Source organism: Musca domestica, unplaced genomic scaffold, assembly GCF_030504385.1.
Source record: "Musca domestica strain aabys unplaced genomic scaffold, Musca_domestica.polishedcontigs.V.1.1 84, whole genome shotgun sequence".
NCBI classification, from domain to species: Eukaryota; Metazoa; Arthropoda; class Insecta; order Diptera; family Muscidae; genus Musca; species Musca domestica.
Window position 1 is genome coordinate 1,412,543 of NW_026712417.1, and position 22,314 is coordinate 1,434,856.

A 22,314-nucleotide genomic window follows, 5' to 3' on the forward strand; every position below is an offset into this window, starting at 1 on the left:
GTAAGGGGGTGGTTTTTGGAAATGTGTACTAAGTATAAGAATTGTAACAAATGGTACTAAATTTTGTACAATTCCGTTTTGGATGAACAGAAGAAGCTGGCAATTTGAAATGTTGATATTGGTCCCTTTTGGTGGTAGATTTGTGATAAAGATGTGGTTTTGGAAATGTGTTTTACAAGTACACCGAAAGTACTAACTAGTACTATATTTGGTACAATTTGGTATTGGGTGAACAAATAGTGCCTGAAATCTGAAATTTGGTATTGGGGACATATGGAGTTGGTTTCGGAAATGTGTACTATAAATGCTACTATATTTGGAATTCCTAAATTCGATATTGAGATCTCTGTTGGTATCTGGTGGTGGTTGTGCAAATGCGTACTATTTTTATTCGAAAAGAACTAAATCGTACTAATTTTAGATCACCGTGGGTGTCTAGAATGGATAGATATAGAATATTTATTTTGTGCGTACTAAATGTTACTACATTTGGTATTGGGTGAAGGGATAGGCCCAGTCTCCTCAAATTTCACATTAAGGTCTCTGTTGGTATCTACACTTATGATATGGATTTCCTCGGGAAATGTTGAGATTTAAACTCTTGACATCTTCTAGGACCTATAGTAGGATCTTATGACAAAAACATTGTAGAATATATTGACTTGTAACGATCCCGTTTAGAGGCTGATTTTAGCCATATTTCTTACCTTTGTTGATTCCCCCGAAGTTACAATTTTCGACCTGAATTTTCCTCGTATTTATACCCTACACCACATAGTGATAAGGGTATCATGTCTTCGTACATTTGTTTGTAAAATGGAGAAGGTAGCGAGATATGTAATTATGGGTCTAAAATTACTTTTGAGGATCATTATAGAATAACTTTCTGAGTCCATTTATGTGTGTCAGTCCGTATGTCCAAGTATTCTTGTGAACAAAATGCAGGTCGCGTTTATCATTCGATTGAAATGAAATTTTGCAAACAATATTTCTTTGGCCCTATTGAAATTGGTGATAATCGGATCAGTTTAAGATATAACTCCCACATATCTTCAACCGATTTAGGGTTAATAGTGCACTAAACGGCCAATATCAGTCCAAATGACCAGATTTTTTGCACATCCGACCGAATCCAGTCTAGAAGCAAGTACATTAAATTTGGTGAAAATCGGTTCAGATATAGCTATAGCTCCTATATATATATATGTTTCATCCGATTTGGCGTTTAAGTCCCTCTAATGCATAATATAAACTCCACAAGAATAATATCAGATACAACGCAGGAACACCTCTGTCAAATTTTATCAAGATCGGTTCAGATTTGGATATAGCTCCCACATATATCCTTAAGCCGATTTCAGGTTTATTGTGAAAATAATGGCTAATATCAGTCCAAATGTTCCAAATTTTGTGGAACTCGGCTCCGATATTTATTTTGTTTTTTGTTATATAATCCTTCCCGTAGTAATATCATGCACTCTATAGCAATGATATAAAAGATTAAAATGTCTCCGTCAAATTTAGTGAAAATCGATTCAGAGTTGCGTATACCTCCCATATATTAGCTCCCTCTGAAACCAAACTATAACTTATCTAAAGCCAAATATTGTTAGGTGGTATGATCTACTTCAAAAAATGCTTTTGTTACGGGAGATCTACTAAATATGCATATTAGGGTAGGGTATATAGGGTAGGGATATAGTCAGCCTAGCCCGAATTTTGACTTTTTCTTACTTGTTTTAATTACAATACTACCGAAGACTTTATAGGACTAAACTGTACGAATTTCGAGGTATCATAATCCGAAAATTTCCAGAAGTCTGGAAGAGGGGGGAATTAGCCCCCTTTATTTAAGATACTTTGCGATGTAAACTTTAAATACGTCGACACATGTGTCTTCTTTTCATAACCTGCTGGATTTTCCCCGTAATTATTTTTTGTGTTGCACAGTGTTATCTAATGTTATATTTGGGGCAAATACGGTTCAAAAAGTTTATAACCACCTAACAAAATGACGAACGTCTAAGAGTCAGATAATCTACAACCAGATGCCGATCCTAGATGGTGGTCACGGTGAGACAAGGTGTGCTCTTTTTAAACCTAATCTGGAAGTTTGAAGTGAAGAAGTGATTTTCAACGAAAAAGTTAAAAAAAATCAATTCAGGAATGAAGCAGCCGTGGTAGTCCTAGGTCAAAATGCAAATGGGTAAAATGTATGGTCTTTCCCTTGGGTAAGATCCATCATTGGTTGCTATTTACAGATTGTTCATAACTGCAGGTCGCACTTAGCCATTAAAGTATTTCATGTAGGTCAATTTCTTTGCATAGTCCCCATATAACGGTTTCTTCAGATTATGGGAATTACAAAAGGTTTTGGTCCCAGATACAAGGTTTGCTACAGATCCAGTATAAAAATATATCCGGATTTTCCTTATTTAATTGTTATAAGCCACACTTTCGGTGTGAAAAAAGGTTTAATCTCTTCCCCTAAAAAATCTTACATGGGATCAAATGGTCTGAAATTTCACATATCGGGCTCAGTTAGAAATTCGCGTTTTCTAGGTTCTCATTTGAAAAGACATTTTTTTCCTAATCCATATCTACACATTTCGGACCTGTCAAACTTAACGCTTAGCAAACATACGTAGCATTCCTACTTCGTATTAAATTTATCTTCCTGAAGGGACTACACATCAAACAATTACCCCTAATATCTACTCAGTTCATGCAAACGTAAAAAATAAATATCTCAATATTGCATGACTTCATTTAGCTGTCATTCAAATTCGAATTATTTCCTTCAATCATTTCATTTTGTTTTTCTTTTCTCTTTTTTTCAAACAAACGAACAAAAAAAAACTCCAGCTGCAACAATAATAACATTACGTGGCTCCAGCTATGTCTCATATCGCATTTACGATTGGAAGGATCGCGTCCACTCGTCAACGACACGTATCAGCCTGATGTTTCGGACACAATTCGACGATTCCGCTCTGTTCTATGCGAGCGGTGAGTCACTGAAGCATCAGTACATCGCCGCATCCATTAAAAATCAGTCAATTTATGTTGAAATGGATTTCGGTGACAATCCCATGTCCACCGTACTGACGGACGAGCTGACACGTAATAATTGGCACAATTTGACCATCTCGCATGAACAGCGTACGGTGCGCATAATACTCGACCAGCAGATGAAGATACTGGAGATACCGTCGACGGTCAGTGGCAACCTGCTCTTCGATCCGGAAATTTATTTTGGCGGCGGACCGGATTTGCATAAGAAGAAGGGTTTGGCATCGCATAATAATTTCGTCGGTTCGTTAAAGAATGTCTACTACAACGATGTGTCCATTTTGTATGAGCTGCATCGTGGCAATCCGAAAGTTCACTATCATGGTAAGTACCAGTTTGCCAGCTATATGTATATGTGTGCATACGTGTAGGATATTTGGTAATTCAGTGTATTTGTATGTGAGTGCCAAGCATGGGGAGGGGGGGCGGGTAGCATAATGGGGGCTAGTTAGCATTACATTTCACACCAACCATCCTCCTGTATCGTCATGCAATGGCCAAATAAGCGAATGAGGGCATCAAAAATCTACAAATGGATACATGCAACATTTGTAGTGGTGTTAAAAAAAATATGTTGCATGTCTGACTAGTATTCTGCATCTGTTATGCTGTGCTTCCGTGCATACCAGCCACACATACACACACACACATATAGTTGTGGTGTACTATAATCTTGTTTTCCTGATGTGCATGTGCAGAGATAATGTATATTTATGACACAATGGGTTATAAGAATAATTTGTAATATGTTATTGTGAAAGATTTTTTTTTTCATCTTTTTTTCGTCCGAGTAATTGAACAAATGAAACGTTAACACGACTGCAATCAATTTGGCGAATAAAATTGGTCGCTGAAGTGATGTTGGTTGGAGATTTTGTTGGTCGAAGTTTTTGGGATTAAATTGGTACTGGTATTGGGGGAAATTTGAAATCTGAGATTGAAATACGGAGTTGGTTTTGGAAATGTGTACTGTATTTGTACGAAAAATACAAATGGATACTGAATTGGGTATAGGGTGAAGGGATACGGTTGGAATCTTGAAATTTGATGTCGGTGCCGCTCTTGGTGTCTGTGGTTGAGAAAAGGTGAAGGGTTAGAGCTGGAATCCTGAAATTTGATATGGATGCCTCTGTTTTTTGGGAGAAGGAGCTTGTTTTGGATATGCGTACTATAATTGTACTAAATGGTACTAAATTTGGTAATGGAAGAAATTAAGGAGTTAACACCCTGAAACTTGATATAATGTAATGGGGGAAATTAAAGAGCTTAAATACTGAAATTTAATATTAAGGGCACTGTTAGCGTCTGAGGATGAGATATAAAGTTAGATTTGGAAATGTGTATTATATTTATTCCAAAAGTACAAAGTGGTACTAAATTGCGTAGTGGATGAAAGGCTAGAGATGAGCGATGGTGCTGAGTCCTGTCGGAATTTCCAAGGTCTGCGGACAAAATGTTTGCGTGCCCAATGCTTTAATACACCCTCCAGAATATTTTCGCTATAATATTCGGCCTTTATTCTGATGTCATGGTCGATTAATATGAGCGTAGAACGACCATCAGCTGTTATGGCGGCCCACACCATTACAATGGCCGGCGCTTAAGTTCTGGTAGCCAACCGAAGGTGCACTTTTCCAGCTGACCTCTTTGGCAATTAACATGATCATGTTCTTTGTTTAAAAACTGCTGGACAACGAATGTTTCTCATCGGAGAAAACCAAATTCGGCAATTCACCACTTTCGGCCAAGCGAAGCAACGAAGTTCTTGAACATTTTGGAATTTCAATGGCTTTAGCTTGGCTTTGGCTTTGGCTTTTCAATATTTGCCGAACAGAATATTGCGATATGTTCAGCTCACGAGCCATTTTTCGGCCACTACGATTTTTCGAACCATTTCTGCTGATGTTGCTGTTTTCTTCCGTCCACTTTCTTGATGTCGGGCTACGACATCACGGTAACGAGCGATGGTACGAGATACAAAAGTTTTATTCACATCTAACGATAGCTACTTGTGGTTTGATATTAAGGTCAGGTATCTGTAGGTATCTGAAGTTGAGATATGGAGTTGGTTTGTAGTAGTATTTGAAGTACTAAATAGTACTAAATTTCATATTGAGTGAAGGGTTTGAGTTGAAATCCTGAAATTTGATATGGATGTCACTGTTGGTGCATGTGTTTGAGAGAAGGAACTGGTTTCGGACATTGGTACTAATTGTGAGAAAGAGTCGAAATCCTGAAATTTGATATTAAGATCACTGTTGGTATCTGAAGTTAAGATATGGAGGTGATTTTGGAAATGTGTACCAAAATTGTTCGAAAAGTAAAATGTAGTATGTACTAATTTGCGTATTGGGTGAAGGGATAGAGGTGGAGTCCTAAAAATTGATAAGGTTGTCGCTGTTGATGTCTGTGGTTAAGAGAAGGAGCTGGTTTCAAATATACGTACTATAATTGTACTAAATGGTACTAAATTTTGGTACTAACTTCGGCTGTATCACCTGGGCGTTGATCTGTACTTCTATAAGCTACAGATCCACTGCTATGGTCGAATTATACAGGCCAATATAGCCTTTGTCGCTTTTAGGAAAGACTCCTTTCTAATGCTTTACTCCTCCCCAGCATCAGAGGAAGCTATCCCGTTGCTAACTATCAACCCGGATTCCGTCCACAACATCATTGAACGTCATATCCACTCATATCAGTCGAGCATTAAACCAGACAAAAAACCTCGACCTATCAAAAGCATTTGATGCAGTCAACGACTCCACACTGTTTGAGGAGGAATGGAGAATTAAGCGCCAATCTTCCGGAGCTTACCGCCTACTTCCACGTAAGGAATATCAAAATATCCGCCACTATATCAACGGCCACACTTTACCACAACAGGGTATGAGTAGATGAGAACAGAGCTTGATGTGCAGGACGAGGAAAAATTAATACCTACCGAGGGAAATACAAACTAGTCTAAGATCCTAGAGGTCACATTCGACGACATATTCAATTAATCCGCGCAAGCCGCAGCTATCTGTGACAAAACGAAAAGTAGAAGAAAGTTCCTCGAAGGCGCCATCACTTGGGGCGCGGGCAAGGAAAGCTTGTTGAACTTTTAACTCTGTAGTCAGCAAGCGGGCCCGGTGTGATCTGCGAATATAAGTGCTACGTAGTGGAAGAGCATCAAGTCTTGCCAGAATGCTACCCTGAGAACTGCGATGGGATGCTACCTTATGACACCAGTTGACCATCTATCATGAGTAGCCGAATGTCCTTCCGCATGTCCGCATAACTATATGCTTTCGTTGCAGTATCAGCTTGGGTGTTATCGTGGGTGTCCTCCAAACCATAATATTGTGGATAAATCTACGCCCCACCCAACTGTGACAGGAAGGCCATATATGATATAGAGAGGGATTTCCGACGCTATAAGGGAGAGCCTATAGGTCAAGAAGCCTATCAGGCAAATATGAGTGTTATTCATACTGATGCACTCACAAATCTCATCAACAATTACAGTATAAATGTCATGGAGCTAAATTTCCCCATAAATTGCAGCTAAAGAAATTCGACTGCCTAGTTAAACCAGGGTACTTTTGGCGGAATTACGTTGAGGATGATACAGTCATCTCAACTCGTATTGTGGACGAATTAACGAAGATTTACTTAACGTCTGCCCTGCCATACCTAGCCCACTCACTCCAGAATATATTGGCTTCTGCCAGCGAAAGTATCCGAATTTTCGAAACTGAAAGCCATATGAAACTGTTACAACAACAACTATGAGTTAATTTCATTATTTTATTAATAGATATAAAACTTCTCGCATAACCCTGTTTCGTTTTCGGTGCGTTTCAGTTGTTATCAACCGGTACTTTGCTTTATTTAATGGGTCTTATGTTACATAATTATCTCATATAATTAAAAACGTTTGCACGGCTATTTTAAATGTTTATCTAAATAAATTTAAGCACTCATACACACACACAAACATATGCACCCAGCCGACGAGATGCATGTAAATGTAACTATAACACCCATACACACATACACATGTACATATCACTGTTTTACTGCACAAGTTAATGTCATGCTGCAAGGCAAAACAACGAAAGAGGGCGAGAGAGAAAAACACAAAAAACACTGCAGATAAAATTTGTGAAACAAGTCTAAGGATGGGGAAACTGTTGCAAATGACCCAAATTAAATTAGTAATATAATACATATGTGAGTGTATATAAACATACATGTATATATATTAAATTGTATTTATATAAATAACATCCTCATGGGAAATGTCAAACCAAACAAACACAATGATAGAGAAAGGACAAGTTGAGGTGTCATTCATTAATTGAATGTGATTTAGAATTAGAATTTATTAACATGTGTTCGGTGCACCGAAAGTAAATGAATGCAAATTTTACAAAATTTAATAATAAAAATTAATGTTTATTGATATTGACAAGTAGTAAACACAAATATTAAATAATACTTTAAACTTGGACAATATCGAAAGCTGGTTTCATGTCAAACAGGATATGTTACCAAAACTGTATAGAACGATATGTAGATACATATTACGATGTGCAAACTTTGAAAAGAACAAAAATTGATAACTCCTTGTTAGCTTTATCATGCACAGACATAGCTGGCTAGTTCGACACTCAATGTCCTACATCAGATTTCTTCAGAAAAATACAGATTACATGTCCTCTTCGGACCGATCTGTCGTCCTCGACTGCACTGACCTAAATTCATATTGCCGTTTAATGTTTCAATCAGGCAATAGAAGACCGACGACATAACAAAAATGCATTAGAAATGTTACAGAAATATGTTATTCCGAAATCGCCACAAAATTGCAGAAACGCGCAAAGAAATGTATCAGAAATAATTGTTATGGACTCAATAATCTATTCATGATCATCTGCGTATACATTTATTAGATAATAAGAATAGGAACTTCTAATACCCATCACCATTTGGAACGAATCGGGCAATTAAAAAAAATTAAATCATTTAAAAATGCTGTTGAAATTTTAAAAAATACCGAATGTAGCCGTTTTATTAGGGTCTATATGACGACGTGGACCTGCATAGGCAACATTTGTCATACGCCATATTCAAATGCGAAACTTAAGAAAAAATCGGTGAATAATGTAGCTTAAATAAGCAAAATACCGAAAATAGGGAGGTATCATTACATAGGGGCTATAGAAAAACGTGTACCTGCGCCGACAATTTTATGTCATAGGCTCTATCCATTATCCATTACGAAATTTGAAGCAATTCCGGTGAATAATGTCTCTAAAATCATCAAAATGCCGAATATCGGGAGGTACCGAAAAAAATAAGGGCTATACGAAGGGCTTTACGAAGACGTGGATCTGCACAGACAATTTTCTGGCATAGGCTGCAGATTCCATTACGAACTTCAAATACAAAATTTGAAACATTTCCGGTGAATAACGTCGCTTAAATCACCAAAATACCGAAAATAGGGAGGTACAATTATATGGCGGCTATACCAAAACGTGGACCCATTTTTAATACCAAAAATCATGCAGACCTAATCTACATTTAAGTAGATTTTTTTAACCTACTTTGTTTCGTTCGGAAGCGAGAGTGATTTCCCTAGACGGACTGACATCGCTAAATTCACATAGAATTGTATACTGATCAAGAATATATATACTTTGTGGGATTTAAAATGTATATTTCGAGGTGTTACAAACGGAATGACAAACTTATTATACCCTCCATACTATGGTGGAGGATATATAAAAATCGGCAGAATCACTATAATCACATCTGACCTGTTATGTTACAACATAATGATGTGACACGCAATCATAAAACCTACTACCAGCGCCACCTATTGTATCAAAGCGACAATACAATGTCCTATCTTTTTGTATGTCTATGACTTTGCCAAAACTCTAAACCCATGTAAAATTCAGTGTCGAAAACAATATTTTTTGGTTCATTTTGAGCTCTAAACATAAATCTCCATTAACTATAGACCTCTATTCAGACCCTAACATTGATTCCGTGGAAATTTTCTCAAATCGAATATTTTCAAAAATTCCCGAAGTGGTATACATCATTTTATGCGGCTAAAATGTGCCTTGTTGTAATAACTATCTTAGATTCCATATTCCATACACTTCTAGAAAATTCTTTAGCACATTTGGAATCGATATAACAATGCTCATTCATCTGTCTGGCTGAATTTCGCCTAAACTTTTCCCTAATTTTTACAATTGTAAATTCGGGATTGGCGATAGGTATCTCCAAAACTTCAAAATGTTGTGAAAAGTAATTCATAGCATAATGAACGACATATTTAAAATATAGGTCAGGTGTTGGCACACATGTTCTTGCACCTACCCGCAATCCGTTAATCTGTCATAGGGTGAAGTATCCATTACGAACTTAAAATACGAAATTTAAAACAATTCCGGTGGATAATGTCTATAATATCATCAAAATGCGGAATATCGGGAGTTATAGTCATATGGTGGCAATACGAATGTGTAGACCATGACCATTCGGAGTTATAAGCATTTTAAAATAGGCTATTTTTCCTCCTTTAATATCTGCAATCAAAAAAAAAAAAAAAACCCGGTATGTCAATATTTAAGGAGTTATGGTCATTTTAAGATAGGCTTTAATAGCTGCAATCAAAATCATGCTAAAAACCCCGAAATGTCAATATTTAAGGAATTACGAGCATTTTAAGATAGGCTTTAATATCTGCAATCAAAATTATGCTAAAACCCCAAAATGTCAATATTTAAGGAGTTATGAGCATTTGAAAAAAGGCTATTTTTCCTCTTTAAATATTTGAAATCAAAATGATGCTAAAAACCCCGAAATGTCAATATTTAAGGAGTTATGAGCATTTGAAAGTAGGTTATTTTTCTTCTTTAAATATCTGCAATTAAAATGATGCTGAAAACCCCGAAATGTCAATATTTAAGGAGTTATTAGCATTTTAAATAGGCTATTTTTCCTCCTTTAATATCTGCAACCAAAATGATACTAAAAACTCCGAAATGTCTATATTTAAGGAGTTACGAGCATTTTAAAATAGGCTATTTTTCCTCCTTTAATATCTGCAATCAAATTTATGCTTAAGACGCCGAAATGACAATATTTAAGGCATTATGATCATTTTAAATTTGGCAATTTTCCACCTTTAAGAAATTGCAATCAAAATGATGCTAAAACCCCGAAATGTCAATATTTAAGGAGTTATGAGCATTTTAAAATAGGATACATTTCCTCCTTTAATATCTGCAATCAAAATCATGCTAAAAACCCCGAAATGTCAATATTTAAGGAGTTATGAGCATTTTAAAATAGGCTATTTTTCCTCCTTTAATATCTGCAATCAAAATGATGCTAAAAAAACCTTGAAATTACAATATTTAGAGCGTTATGAGCATTTTAAAATAGGCTGTTTTTCCACTTAAAGAAATTGCAATCAAAATGATGCTAAAACCCCAAAATGTCAATATTTAAGGAGTTATGAGCATTTTAAAATAGGCTGTTTCTCCTTTTTAAATATCTGCAATCAAAATGATGCTAAGACCCAAAAATGCCAATATTTAAGGAGTTATAAGCATTTTAAAATAGGCTATTTTTCCTCCTTTAATATCTGCAATCAAAATGATGCTAAAAACGCCGAAATGTCAATATTTAAGGAGTTATGAGCAGGCTATTTTTCCTCCTTTGATATCTGCAGTCAAAATGATGATAAAAGCCCCAAAATGTCAATATTTAAGGAGTTATGAGCATTTTAAAATAGGCTATTTTTCCTCTTTAAAGATCTGCAAACACCTGCATACGAATTTTTTTGCCATAAGTTGTAGTACCCATTAAGATTTTCCAATACGAAATTTGAAACAATTCCGGCCTATAATGTCACCAAAATCATAAAAATACCGAATATTGCGAGGTACCGTTATATGGGGGCTATAAACTTACCCTACCTACTCAGAAATTACACATGTGTGCGTAAGCAAAATAAGGTCATAAAATGGAGCCTAAACTTTCAAAAGCAAAGTTGTTTTTTAAAAACCCAAATATACCATAATAAAATCCTATTTTATACCCTACAACACTATGTGTTGGGGGTATTATAAGTTTGATTGGGCCAAAAATTATGTAACATCTCGAAATATTGGTTTCCAACATAGGAAAGTATATATGGATCTTCCTAGCCGAGCTGAGTCGATCTAGCTATGTATGTTCGTCCGTCCGTCCGTCCGTCTGTCCATGTTAATTTGTAATCACTCTACAGGTCGCAATTATAGACCAATCGACGCGGAAATTAGCATGTGGCTAGAGCTTAGGGCTGGGTAATATTTAGTGGGTGAAACAGACCATAACATTTGTGTTAAATAAAAGTCAAATTACCCATTAAACCGCGAATATTTTTAATCCCGGCGAAATCACAAATAGACGAACAGGTCAATTCTGACCATTTCGTAGATGCCGATAGTAAAAATATCTGTCATATATAGCGAAACTTATACAATATATATATGCAAAGGAAGGGGATGTTAACTAGAATGCTTATATCTCAAGAAGGGCTAGGCCGATTTTGTCAATTCAGAATGCCCTCTTGGCATAAATGTATAAAATCTAAATCATCCTGATTTTGCAGCCGTTCTAAAGGTCACAAATAGAAACCAAAGGGCAGGAAATCTCGCATGAAGTAAAAGTTTAGGACAGTGGGTAGAATGGACCACTACTTTTGTGTGAAAAAAAATACCAACAGACATGCAGGCGATATCCGAAATACACAAAAGGCTGATTTCGTTGATGAATATAGCCAAATATCATAGAAAAGTAAATCATCTAGAGGAATCTAAATTTAGGGATGCAGAGGTGAATCTTGCATTTGGAGATGATCGCAAAATATTTAGTGGTTCAAATGAACCAAAAACAGAAAATTTTCCTGATCGCACAATTAAAGCAAAATGTCCCAAATGTCCCAGGTCAAAATTCTAAGGGTAATATCTGGGCAGTGCTCCGTGACATAATTTCAAAACGAATTTTGACATAAGGGGGCTTTTAACATTGTGTAGTGTTGTAGGGTATCACGTGGTCGGCCCCGCTCGACAGCCTTTGCTTACTTGTTGTGATATGAAAAGCAAATTTAAAATATTCTAAAATTTGTGGTGGTTCCTATGCATATATCCAAAAATTCCGTACCAATTGATTGATATTAGCTTGAATTTAGGGCTATTTCAAATGCTACTTTCAGCTACATGCATACTTCCCAGTTGTAAAGACATTACATGGTAAGCATCTTCGGGCAATAATTTTTAATTGTAGACAATCATTATTTTCGAATACTTAAGTCTCTCTGCTATTTATTCAAAATCAAAAAAAAAACTGTCCCATAAGACATTTTATCATGCAAATGTTATGACAATTCCTTGGGGCAAAGGCTATCTCTTTCTGTCTCTGACTTAATTTATTTGCATTGCAGACATCGATGACTTCAATGATTTTGCATCTCCCAAAGATGGCCAATTCCCAAAGTGACCCAACTGTGAATGATATCAAAAGTTCAACCAACTAATATTCCATCTTCATTGTTTCTATTCATCTCCGACTCTGCCTCTCTCTCTCTCTGTCTCTCTCTTTGAATCATTCGTCATGCATTGAATTTTAATAAATCATGAAATATTCAATATTTCAATTGCGTACAAAACTGCATTTTTGCAACAACTCCACACGAATGTAATGTCGTCTTGGAATCATTTCATTTTTACCAATTCACACTATTTGTAGTCAAGGAGGCCCCTCTCATCTGTCTCTTTCTCTTCGCTCTTTGAAACAACAACATCAAAGTGGATAAACTGTAATAAAGTTTTGCAAATTCGTATGATGAAAATTGCATAAATTTGAAAATTTTAACTTCTTTCTTTTGCGTGTATGTGTGTGTGTGCAGCAGAATTGTCTCTGCATTTCTTGTATGGCTGTGTAATAAACCTCTTCTGCTTCTTCTACTTCTTCTCATCCTGTCATTCTTTTTAGGTGTCCTGGAAGCGGAATTTCAAGAAAACGATGTGAATGTCATACCAATAACGTATCCTTTTGCGACGTCACACATTTGGTGGCCCATAAATCATGCCGAAGAATTTAATATCAAGTTCGATTTCCGCAGTAGCCGAACATCGGCAATACTGGCGTACAGCGATGTGACAACCCAAGACGGAAATGGTTTCTGGGAGGTAAGTGTCGAATAAATGTCTTGAGAATGAGTGAGTCAGCCAACGAGCGAGCGAACGAACAAGTGACTGACTGAATGCATAAATGAATGACTGCCTGGCTGCTTGACAGTCTCTGGGTGTGACAGTTTGAGTGTAAACATACATGTATGTTTCAAAAACCAGATACAGTGCAAATTGCAATATTTGAGTGCATGCTGTGGAGTTCTGTATGTGTTTGATTGTTTGTATGAATGTGTTTGTGTGTGCGTGTGCATGTGGGAATATCCTTTAATAAATGATTATTCCATGCTGCACACATCGATATCATTTTTATGAACACTTAAAGCTGCGTGGCTGTTATGATTATAAATACGAGGGTCGATTTAGTAATACGGTGTATAAATATGAAGTCATGGACATTGAAGAAAATTTTAAACCGAATGAGGTTTAATTTGACATTCGGTTCATAACAGAATAGCTACTTAAGGAAAAAAATATCCATAGCCATCATACATCATAAACTCCCGATGTAAACTATTTATTTCAGGAACGTTTACAAATGCATTTACGTTTTTATTGTCTCTTCCGTAAAATGGAGGATATTTAAACCCTCCACCACAAGGTGGCCAGGGTATTATGTCTTTGTGCATTTGTTTGTAACAGGCAAAAGGAAACGAGATAGATCCATAGTTCCTTTTGATGATCTGCATAGAATCACATTCTGAGTCGATTTATGCATGTCCGTCCGTCCGTCTGTCTGTCCATGTATTTTTGTAAACAAAGTACAATTCGCATTTATTGCCCTATCCAGATGAAATTTTGCACAAATCATTTCTTTGGCCCAAGGACGAACCCTATTGAAATTGGAGATAATCGGTCAAAATTTAGATATAGCTCCCATATATATATTCGTCCGATTTGCTTTTTTTATTGTGCACCAAACGTGTAATATCAGCCCGAATGGTATAGAATTGTGCACACACGCAACCAAATTAGTCCTCAAAATAAGCATGCCGAATTTGATCGATTTGTTATTTTTGTCCTCCGCAGCCGTAATATGCTCTCTGTAACAACAGTATTTGGGGAAATATATCAAATACAGCTCAGAAATACATTTGCTACATTTTATAGAGATCGGTTCACATTTGGATATAGCTTCCACATATAACTTCGTCCGATTTAATTTTTATTGTGCACCAAACGTCTTATATTTGTCCAAATGGGATAAAATTTGGCACATACGACCGAATTGAGTGTAGAAGGTAGTATGCAAAATTTGGTGAAGATCGGTTCAGATATAGCTATAGCTCCCATATATATTGTTCATCCGATTTGTTGTATTTGTTACCCACAGCCGTAATATGCACTCCGTAACAACGATATTCAGGGAAATATATCAAATACAGCTCAGAAATATCTTTGCCCAATTTAATCGAAATCGGTTCCGATTTGGATATAGCTCCATAGATATCTTTACCCGATTTTAAATTAATTGTGCACCAAATGGGTAATACAAGTCCGAATTTAAAAGATACAAATACTTCGGCATATTTAGTCCTTTGAACTTTAAATAATAATTATAATCGTAGCGTGTATGATTCAATTCTTCCATAAAAACTTTTAATTGTTATGCGAAGCTCTACTAAATTAGCAAAGTGGTGTAGGGTATCATAAAGTCGGCCCCGCCCGCCTTTAAGACTTTCTTTACTGTTTTTTTTTTTCAAAACTCTAGTCGGAAACGTCATAAAGTACATATATTTGTGAGCAGCATAAAAGTCGATTTAACGACACCCGTCTTTTCTCTTTTGAAACCAATTTTAAAATAGTCGTTGTTTCCAAAATAGTCTATATTTGTCCTAATTTTGTTATAGATATATATGGGAGCTATTTCCAAATCTGGCCCGATCTTGACAAAATTTGATACACTTATTTCAGAGCTATATCTGATAGCTGGTACCAAATATCATTGTTGACTTTACGCCCCAAATCGCATGAAACATATACATGGGAGCTATGGCTATATCTGAACCGATTTGCTCCAAATTTGATGTACTTGCATCCAGACTGAGTTCGGTGGGATGTCCAAAATTCAGGTCATATGGACTTATATTGGTCATTTGAGAGCTATATTTAAACCTGATCCGATTATCAAAAATTTCAATAGGGTTAATCCTTGGGACAAACAAATATTGTTTGGAAAATTTCATCTCAATCGGATAAAAAATGCGACCTGCAATTGTTCACAAAAATACATGGACGGACGGACTAATATGCATAAATGAAGATCCTCAAAAGAAACTATGGGTCTATCTCGCTTTCTTCTCCATGTTACAAACAAATGCACAAAGACATCATTCACTAGGGTGTAAAAACTCTACAACTTTTTTATTTAAACAATTTGAGCCCAAATCTGGTCACATATTATAAAGGTGTATGTCCGCTAGGCATTTTGACTAAGCATATTTATGTGAAATTATAAGAAACAAGTAAAAAAGTAGTAAGTTCGGCCGGGCCGAACTTTGAATACTCTCCACCATTTGGAACGAATTAGAAAATTTTCAAAAAAAATAAAATCCATTAAAATTTCTTTTAAAATCTTTAACTCCCTCTGTGGTTTTTTAGATAATTCATTGGAAAAAGTGGCTAAAATCATCAAAATGCCGAATATAGGGGAGTACCGTTATATCGGGGCTATATGATATTGTGGACCTATATAGATAATTCTCTGCCGAGGTATAAAGTACCCACAAGGAACTACTTGTGTGGATTTTCAGACAATTCCATTGAAAAATGTGGCTAACATCATCAAAATACCGAATATCGGGGGTACCGTTATATGGGAACTATACGATATCGTGGACCGATATAGCCCATTTTCGAACTTGACCTGCCTGCAGACAAAACAGAGATCTGTGTAAAATTTTAGCTTCCTATCTTAATTCGTTTAGACTGTAGCGTGATTACAACAGAAGGACAGACGGACAGGACTAAATCGTCTTAGAATTTTACGCTGATCAAGAATATATATACTTTGTTGGGTCTAAAATGATTATTTCGATGAGTTACAAACGGAATGACGAACTTAATGTACCCTCCATACTTTTTTTGGTGGAGGGTATAAAAAACGACCACAGGATTTTCCATGAGAAGATTTCGAGCTGCTTATGTAGCCACATCTTAAGCTTGAAGCAATTCAAGGTGCAAACTTTTTCTTACATGAGTACATGATATATGGAAAACGATGAGATTTTTTTGGGCTTCTACTGTAAATCGACTGATTTCAATTAAAAACACTTTAAATAGAATTTCTTTCTTTTCTTTTATTGTTCATGTATGAAAAACACGAATCTTAATACTATTTGAATTTAATTCTGTACTAAATAAAGATTTTAAGTTTACTACTTTTCTGAAAAGGTTCTACTCATAAGTTTTGCTTTAAGATATTCAAAATTCTTTTGCTAATTTCTTGAAGTAATATTTATATTCCTTGACGTTATTCCATTTCCTTCAATGTCCCAGTTTGGTGGTCAGACGCTTCATTTGATTTGCCCGTTGAATTTGTTGTTTCAATTTCGACTGGAAGACAATGTTGCGACTAATGGCCAAGACATCGTCGGTGCTGCATTTCTTGATATTATTCACATTTTTCTTGATCAGCTTATCGGTCAGAGTCAATTTGGTGCGTTTCAAACGCAGCGAAGATGTTTCCGATTTACGTAACTGTTCTCGGTACATGAAGAGTACGTAAGTGATGGATTTGTCTTCCATGATGAATGGCTTCGATGTTTACTTGACGATGAGTTCTAAGAGACTGATACTTTGCTTTGGAGAATGTACTGGTTTATATACCAAAATATTAGTACAGATCTTCTGTACTAGATTTAGTTAGGGTCATTAGGTATTTCCCATAGATTATTTTGATCTCATTCTTTACCTCAACAAGGGCAAGGTAAGTCTTGTTTTTTTTTTCTAATTAAAACATGTAAATTACACTAGTCAACATTTTTAAAATATTTGTTGTGGCTGTTGGTGTTACCTGCCAAGATAAAGGATATGGCTTGGATTTTTCACCAAAAACCACACAGGACACTAACATTTGTTTTTTAATAGCCCAACTAGGTAGTCAATCCACTCAAAAATATTAATAACTCTTCAGAATCATTCATGCAAATATACGACTATTATGGTAGTAACATAAAGCGCCAGGTGTGAATAATATCCGCACTTACCACACATTGACCTGACCTGGTTTCCCATAATTGTGCTCAAAATAAAAAAAAACATGTTTAAGCTTGTATTAAACTGACCTCGAGTTCTTCCATTACTAAGGATTAATTTAAAATCCTTTGGGAAGAGACAATGTACAGTTGAAAAAATATTTATAGTTTGAAAATCGACACGATTTCTGGTTAAAATTGTCGTAAATAAAGTTCTTATAATAAACGAAATATTTCCCCGGTTTTCTCTTAATTTAATTTAATATATTTATTATAAAAACACTAAAAATTGAGCGACAATTTAAATATCAATTCCTCTGGTACCTCCCCAGTCGAGTTTGAATAGTATTTCTCAAAAAAAGAATCGTGATTTATTGACAGATTTATCAAATTTTGCACCTTTTAATATTTCCCTCAATGTAGGCTTTAGTTTAAAAATGAGATCACAAAGCGTAAAAATTTTGAGAAATAATAAAAAAACTAATAAAAAACTAAAATAAGAAACTATAAAAAGCTGTAAGTTCGGCCGGGCTCAACACTGAATACTCTCCACCATTTGCAACGAATTTGGGAATTTCAAAAAAAAAAAATAAATAAATAAATAAATAAATAAAATAAAATAAAAGCCGTTAAAAATTCTGTTCAAATCTTAAAATTTACGAATGTAGCCGTTATATAGGCAAGTCATAAGCCATATTCAAATGCTAAACTTGAAAAAAAATCGGTGATTAATGCAGCTAAAATCATCGAAATACTGAATATAGGGAGATACCGTTATATGGGGGCTATACGAAGACGTGGACCTGCACAGACAATTATCTGTCTTAGGCTGTAGTATCCATTACGAACTTCAAATATCAAATTTAAAACAATTCCGGTGAATACTGTAGCTGAAATCATCAAAATGCTGAAAATAGAGAGTTACCGTTATATGGGAGCTATACGAAGACCTGGAACTACATGGCCCATTTTCAATACATAAAGTCCTGCAGACACGATATGCATTTGAGTAAAACTGTATCAACCTTTTTTATTTCGTTCGGAAGCAGATGGATTGACAGACGGACATCGCTAAATCGACATAGAATTTTATGCTGATCAAGAGTATACAAACTTTGTGGGGTCTAAAATGCCAAATAGTTTGAAGATCGGTTCAGATTTGAATATAGCTCCCATATATATCTTCAACCGATTTCGCGTTAATTGTGCACCAAATGGCCAATAGCAGTCCAACAGTGCTGAATTTTGGTCTCAGTCTAGGAGCAAGTACATCGAATTCAGAGAAAATCGGTTCAGATATAGCTATAGCTCCCATATATATGTTTCATCCGATTTGGTTTTTAAATCCCTCAAATTCGTAATATGCATTCGACAACAATGATATTTGATACCAGATATCTTATAGAGCTCGGAAATACCTCTGCCAAATTTTATCAAGATCGGTTCAGATTTGGGTATAGGTCCCATATATATCTACATATTTCAGCCCAAATGGAGTGAATTTCGAAACGTACGTTTCTATTTTCTGCATCTCGGCTCCAATATATGTTTCTTTTAATATAATTCTTCTCCAAGTGATATGATGCATTTATAGCAAAGTATAACTGCTGTAAAGCCAAGTGTTGATAGGTGATATGACCTACTTGAAATAAATTCTACTGATAAATATGCATAGTGGTGTAGGGTATCATAGAGTCGGCCCCACCCGACTTTTGACTTTTCCTTACTGGTAAAATATTTTGAAGATGATCGAAGATACTTAAGGTATGCAATAGTCCAAACATTGACTTTTTCCTGATTTACAGTTGCTCAAAGATCCCCATAAAAGACCAATCGGGCCAGAATTTGTATTGGTTTATGACATGACAGAACACATCATTTGGTTGGCCATTGTACAATGTGGAATTTGAAAAGACCCTAATTGCTTACTTCGTTGTCGTTTATAGTCAGATATCGGATGTTCTGCAATCAAATTTTTCAAACCTTTTTTTGAAATAAATATATGACAATTTCCACGAAATGCATGGTCTGGTAGGTCATATCAAGAAGCAAGATCATTTAATTCCATAAAATGTTCCTTTAGCGCTTGTAGTTTTTATACCCTCCACCATAGTATGGAGTTTCTACCACCTCGAAATATACATTTTAGCCATTGTTTCACATTTCGTAGTTATAGTTCGTTATGAATACTACAGTCTGTGACAGAAAATTGACTATGCGGGTCAACGTCTTCAAATAGACCCCATATAACGGTACCTCCCTAAATTCGGTATTTTGATGATTTTTGGGATATTATTCACCGGAATTGCTTCAAATTTCCTCTTTGCAGTTCGTAACCGGTACTACAGCTTATGATAGAAAATTGTCTGTGAAGGTCCACGTTTTGGTATAGGCTCCATATAATGGTACCTACCTATATTCGGTAGTTTGATTATTTTAGCTCATTATTCACCGATTTTTTTCAAGTTTCGCATTTGAGTGTTGTAATGGCTTATGACAAAAGTTGCCTATGCAGGTCCACGTCGTCGTATAGACCTTAATAAAACGACTACATTCGGTATTTTTAAGATTTTAAAAGACTTTTTAACAGATGTTATTATTTATTTTTTTTTTTTTTGAAAATTGCCAAATTCGTTAAAAATAGTGGAGGGTCTTCAAAGTTCGGTCCGGACGAACATACATATTTATACCATACACCACAAGGTGGTCAGGGTATTATGTCTTTGTGCATTTGTTTGTAACAGGCAAAAGGAAACGAGATAGACCCACAGTTCCTTTTGATGATCTGCATAGAATCTCTTTCTGAGTTGATTTATGTCAGTCCGTCGGTCCGTCTGTCCATGTATTCTTGTGAACAAAATGCAGGTCGCATTGAATGCAACTTTCCAAACAACATTTGTTTGGCCCAAGGACGAACCCTATTGAAATCGGAGATAATCGGTAAAAATTTAGATATAGCTCCCATATATATCTTCGTCCGATGTGCCTTTTATTGTGCACCAAACGTGTAATATCAGCCCGAATAGTATGGAATTTTGCACATACAACCAGATTAGGCCTGAAAATAAGTATGCCAAATTTGATCGAAATCAGTTCAGATATAGGTATAGCTCCCATATATATTGTTCATCCGATTTGTGATTTTTGTCCTCCGCAGCCGTAATATGCACTCTGTAATAACAATATTTGGGGAAATATATCAAATGCAGCTCAGAAATACCTTTGCTAAATTTTATCGAGATCGGTTCAGATTTGGATATAACTCTCATATATAACTTCGTCCGATTTACCATTTATTGTGCACCAAACGTGTAATATTTGTCCAAATGGGATGGAATTTGGCACATACGACCGAATTGAGTCTAGAAGGTAGTATGCCAAATTTGTTGAAGATCGGTTGAGATATAGCTATAGCTCCCATATATATTGTTCATCCGATTTATTGTATTTGTTACCTACAGCCGTAATATGCACTCCGTAACAACGATATCAAATACAGCTCAAAAATATCTTTGCCAAATTTTATCGAGATCGGTTCAGATTTCGATATAGTTCCCATATATATCTTTATCTGATTTCAAATTAATTTTGCACCAAATGGGCTATACAAGTCCGAATTTAAAAGATACAAATGCTTTGGCATATTTAGTCCTTTGAATTTTAAATTATAATTATAATCATAGGGTGTATGATTGAATTCTCCCATAAAAAAAACATTTAATTGTTATGTGGAGCTCAACTAAATTAGCAAAGTGGTGTAGGGTATCATAAAATTGGCCCCGCCCGACTTTAGGACTTTCTTTACTGTTTTTTACTTGTTTTTTTTTTTTTTTCTCAAAGTCCCAAATTTCATATTCAACTTCCAAAAGATTAAGAAAAAAATACAATTTGCTTTTCAAATATATTATTTTATTGTTGTATTTTTAATAAACAATAAAGTCTTGCGTTCTAATCGAATTTAATTCCATATAAAAGTTAAGTCGAAAAATATGTTCACCAACCAGGTTTGAAATGAACATAAAATTCGTCGAAAATGCGAATCTTGATAGCTCCTTCAATGTGCCAATTTCGTTGATAGACGTTTCGTTTGATTTGCCCGTTGAATTTGTTGTTTCAATTTCGATTGGAAGACAATGTTGCGACTAATGGCCAAGACATCGTCCGTGCTGCATTTCTTGATATTGTTCACATTTTTCTTGATCAGCTTATCGGTCAGAGTCAATTTGGTGCGATTCAAACGCAGCGAAGATGTTTCCGATTTACGTAACTGTTCTCGGTACATGAAGAGTACGTAAGTGATGGATTTGTCTTCCATGATGAATGGCTTCGAGGTTAACTTGACGATGAGTTCAAAGAGACTGATACTTTGCTGCAAGAAAACGCAATAATTTATATACTAAAATTAGTATATATACGATGTACTAAATCTCCTTAGAGTTACAGGTACTTTGTACTAAATTCAATTTACATTGAAAAAGTATATGAAAATGGCTGATCCCATTCTTTACCTCAATCGGTGCAAGGTCATTCTTAAAAATTTGTTTGTCGACATGGAATCTCTCAATGTCACTAAACAACGCTTTTTATATTTGTCTTACCTGTGTGTGTGTTTATACCAAGATGTAACGTTTTTTCTTTTTTTTTCGGAAATACCCAAAAAGGGTAACATTTGGTAATTGCAGAAAATAAACAAACCCAGCGTGTGTTGGGTGTTTTCTTTTTTTTATCCAGGCTACCCAGGTAGCATTAAGCGCCGACTTAAATATTATTTAGTCAGGTTAACTAAACTGTAATAACTG

General features: G+C 35.5%; 1 protein-coding gene across 8 annotated transcripts in view; it reads left to right on the plus strand.

The window, feature by feature from the left end:
• The window catches only part of LOC101887310 (axotactin), a 238,775-nt gene that overhangs the window by 103,789 nt on the left and 112,672 nt on the right, over positions 1 to 22,314 (plus strand). For all 8 annotated transcript variants that reach the window (XM_059131289.1, XM_020039625.2, XM_059131292.1 and 5 more), the window contains 2 exons: positions 2,866 to 3,396; positions 13,123 to 13,319. In XM_059131289.1, coding sequence (XP_058987272.1) covers positions 2,866 to 3,396; positions 13,123 to 13,319 — 728 coding nt within the window. The remainder of the gene's footprint in view (positions 1 to 2,865; positions 3,397 to 13,122; positions 13,320 to 22,314) is intronic.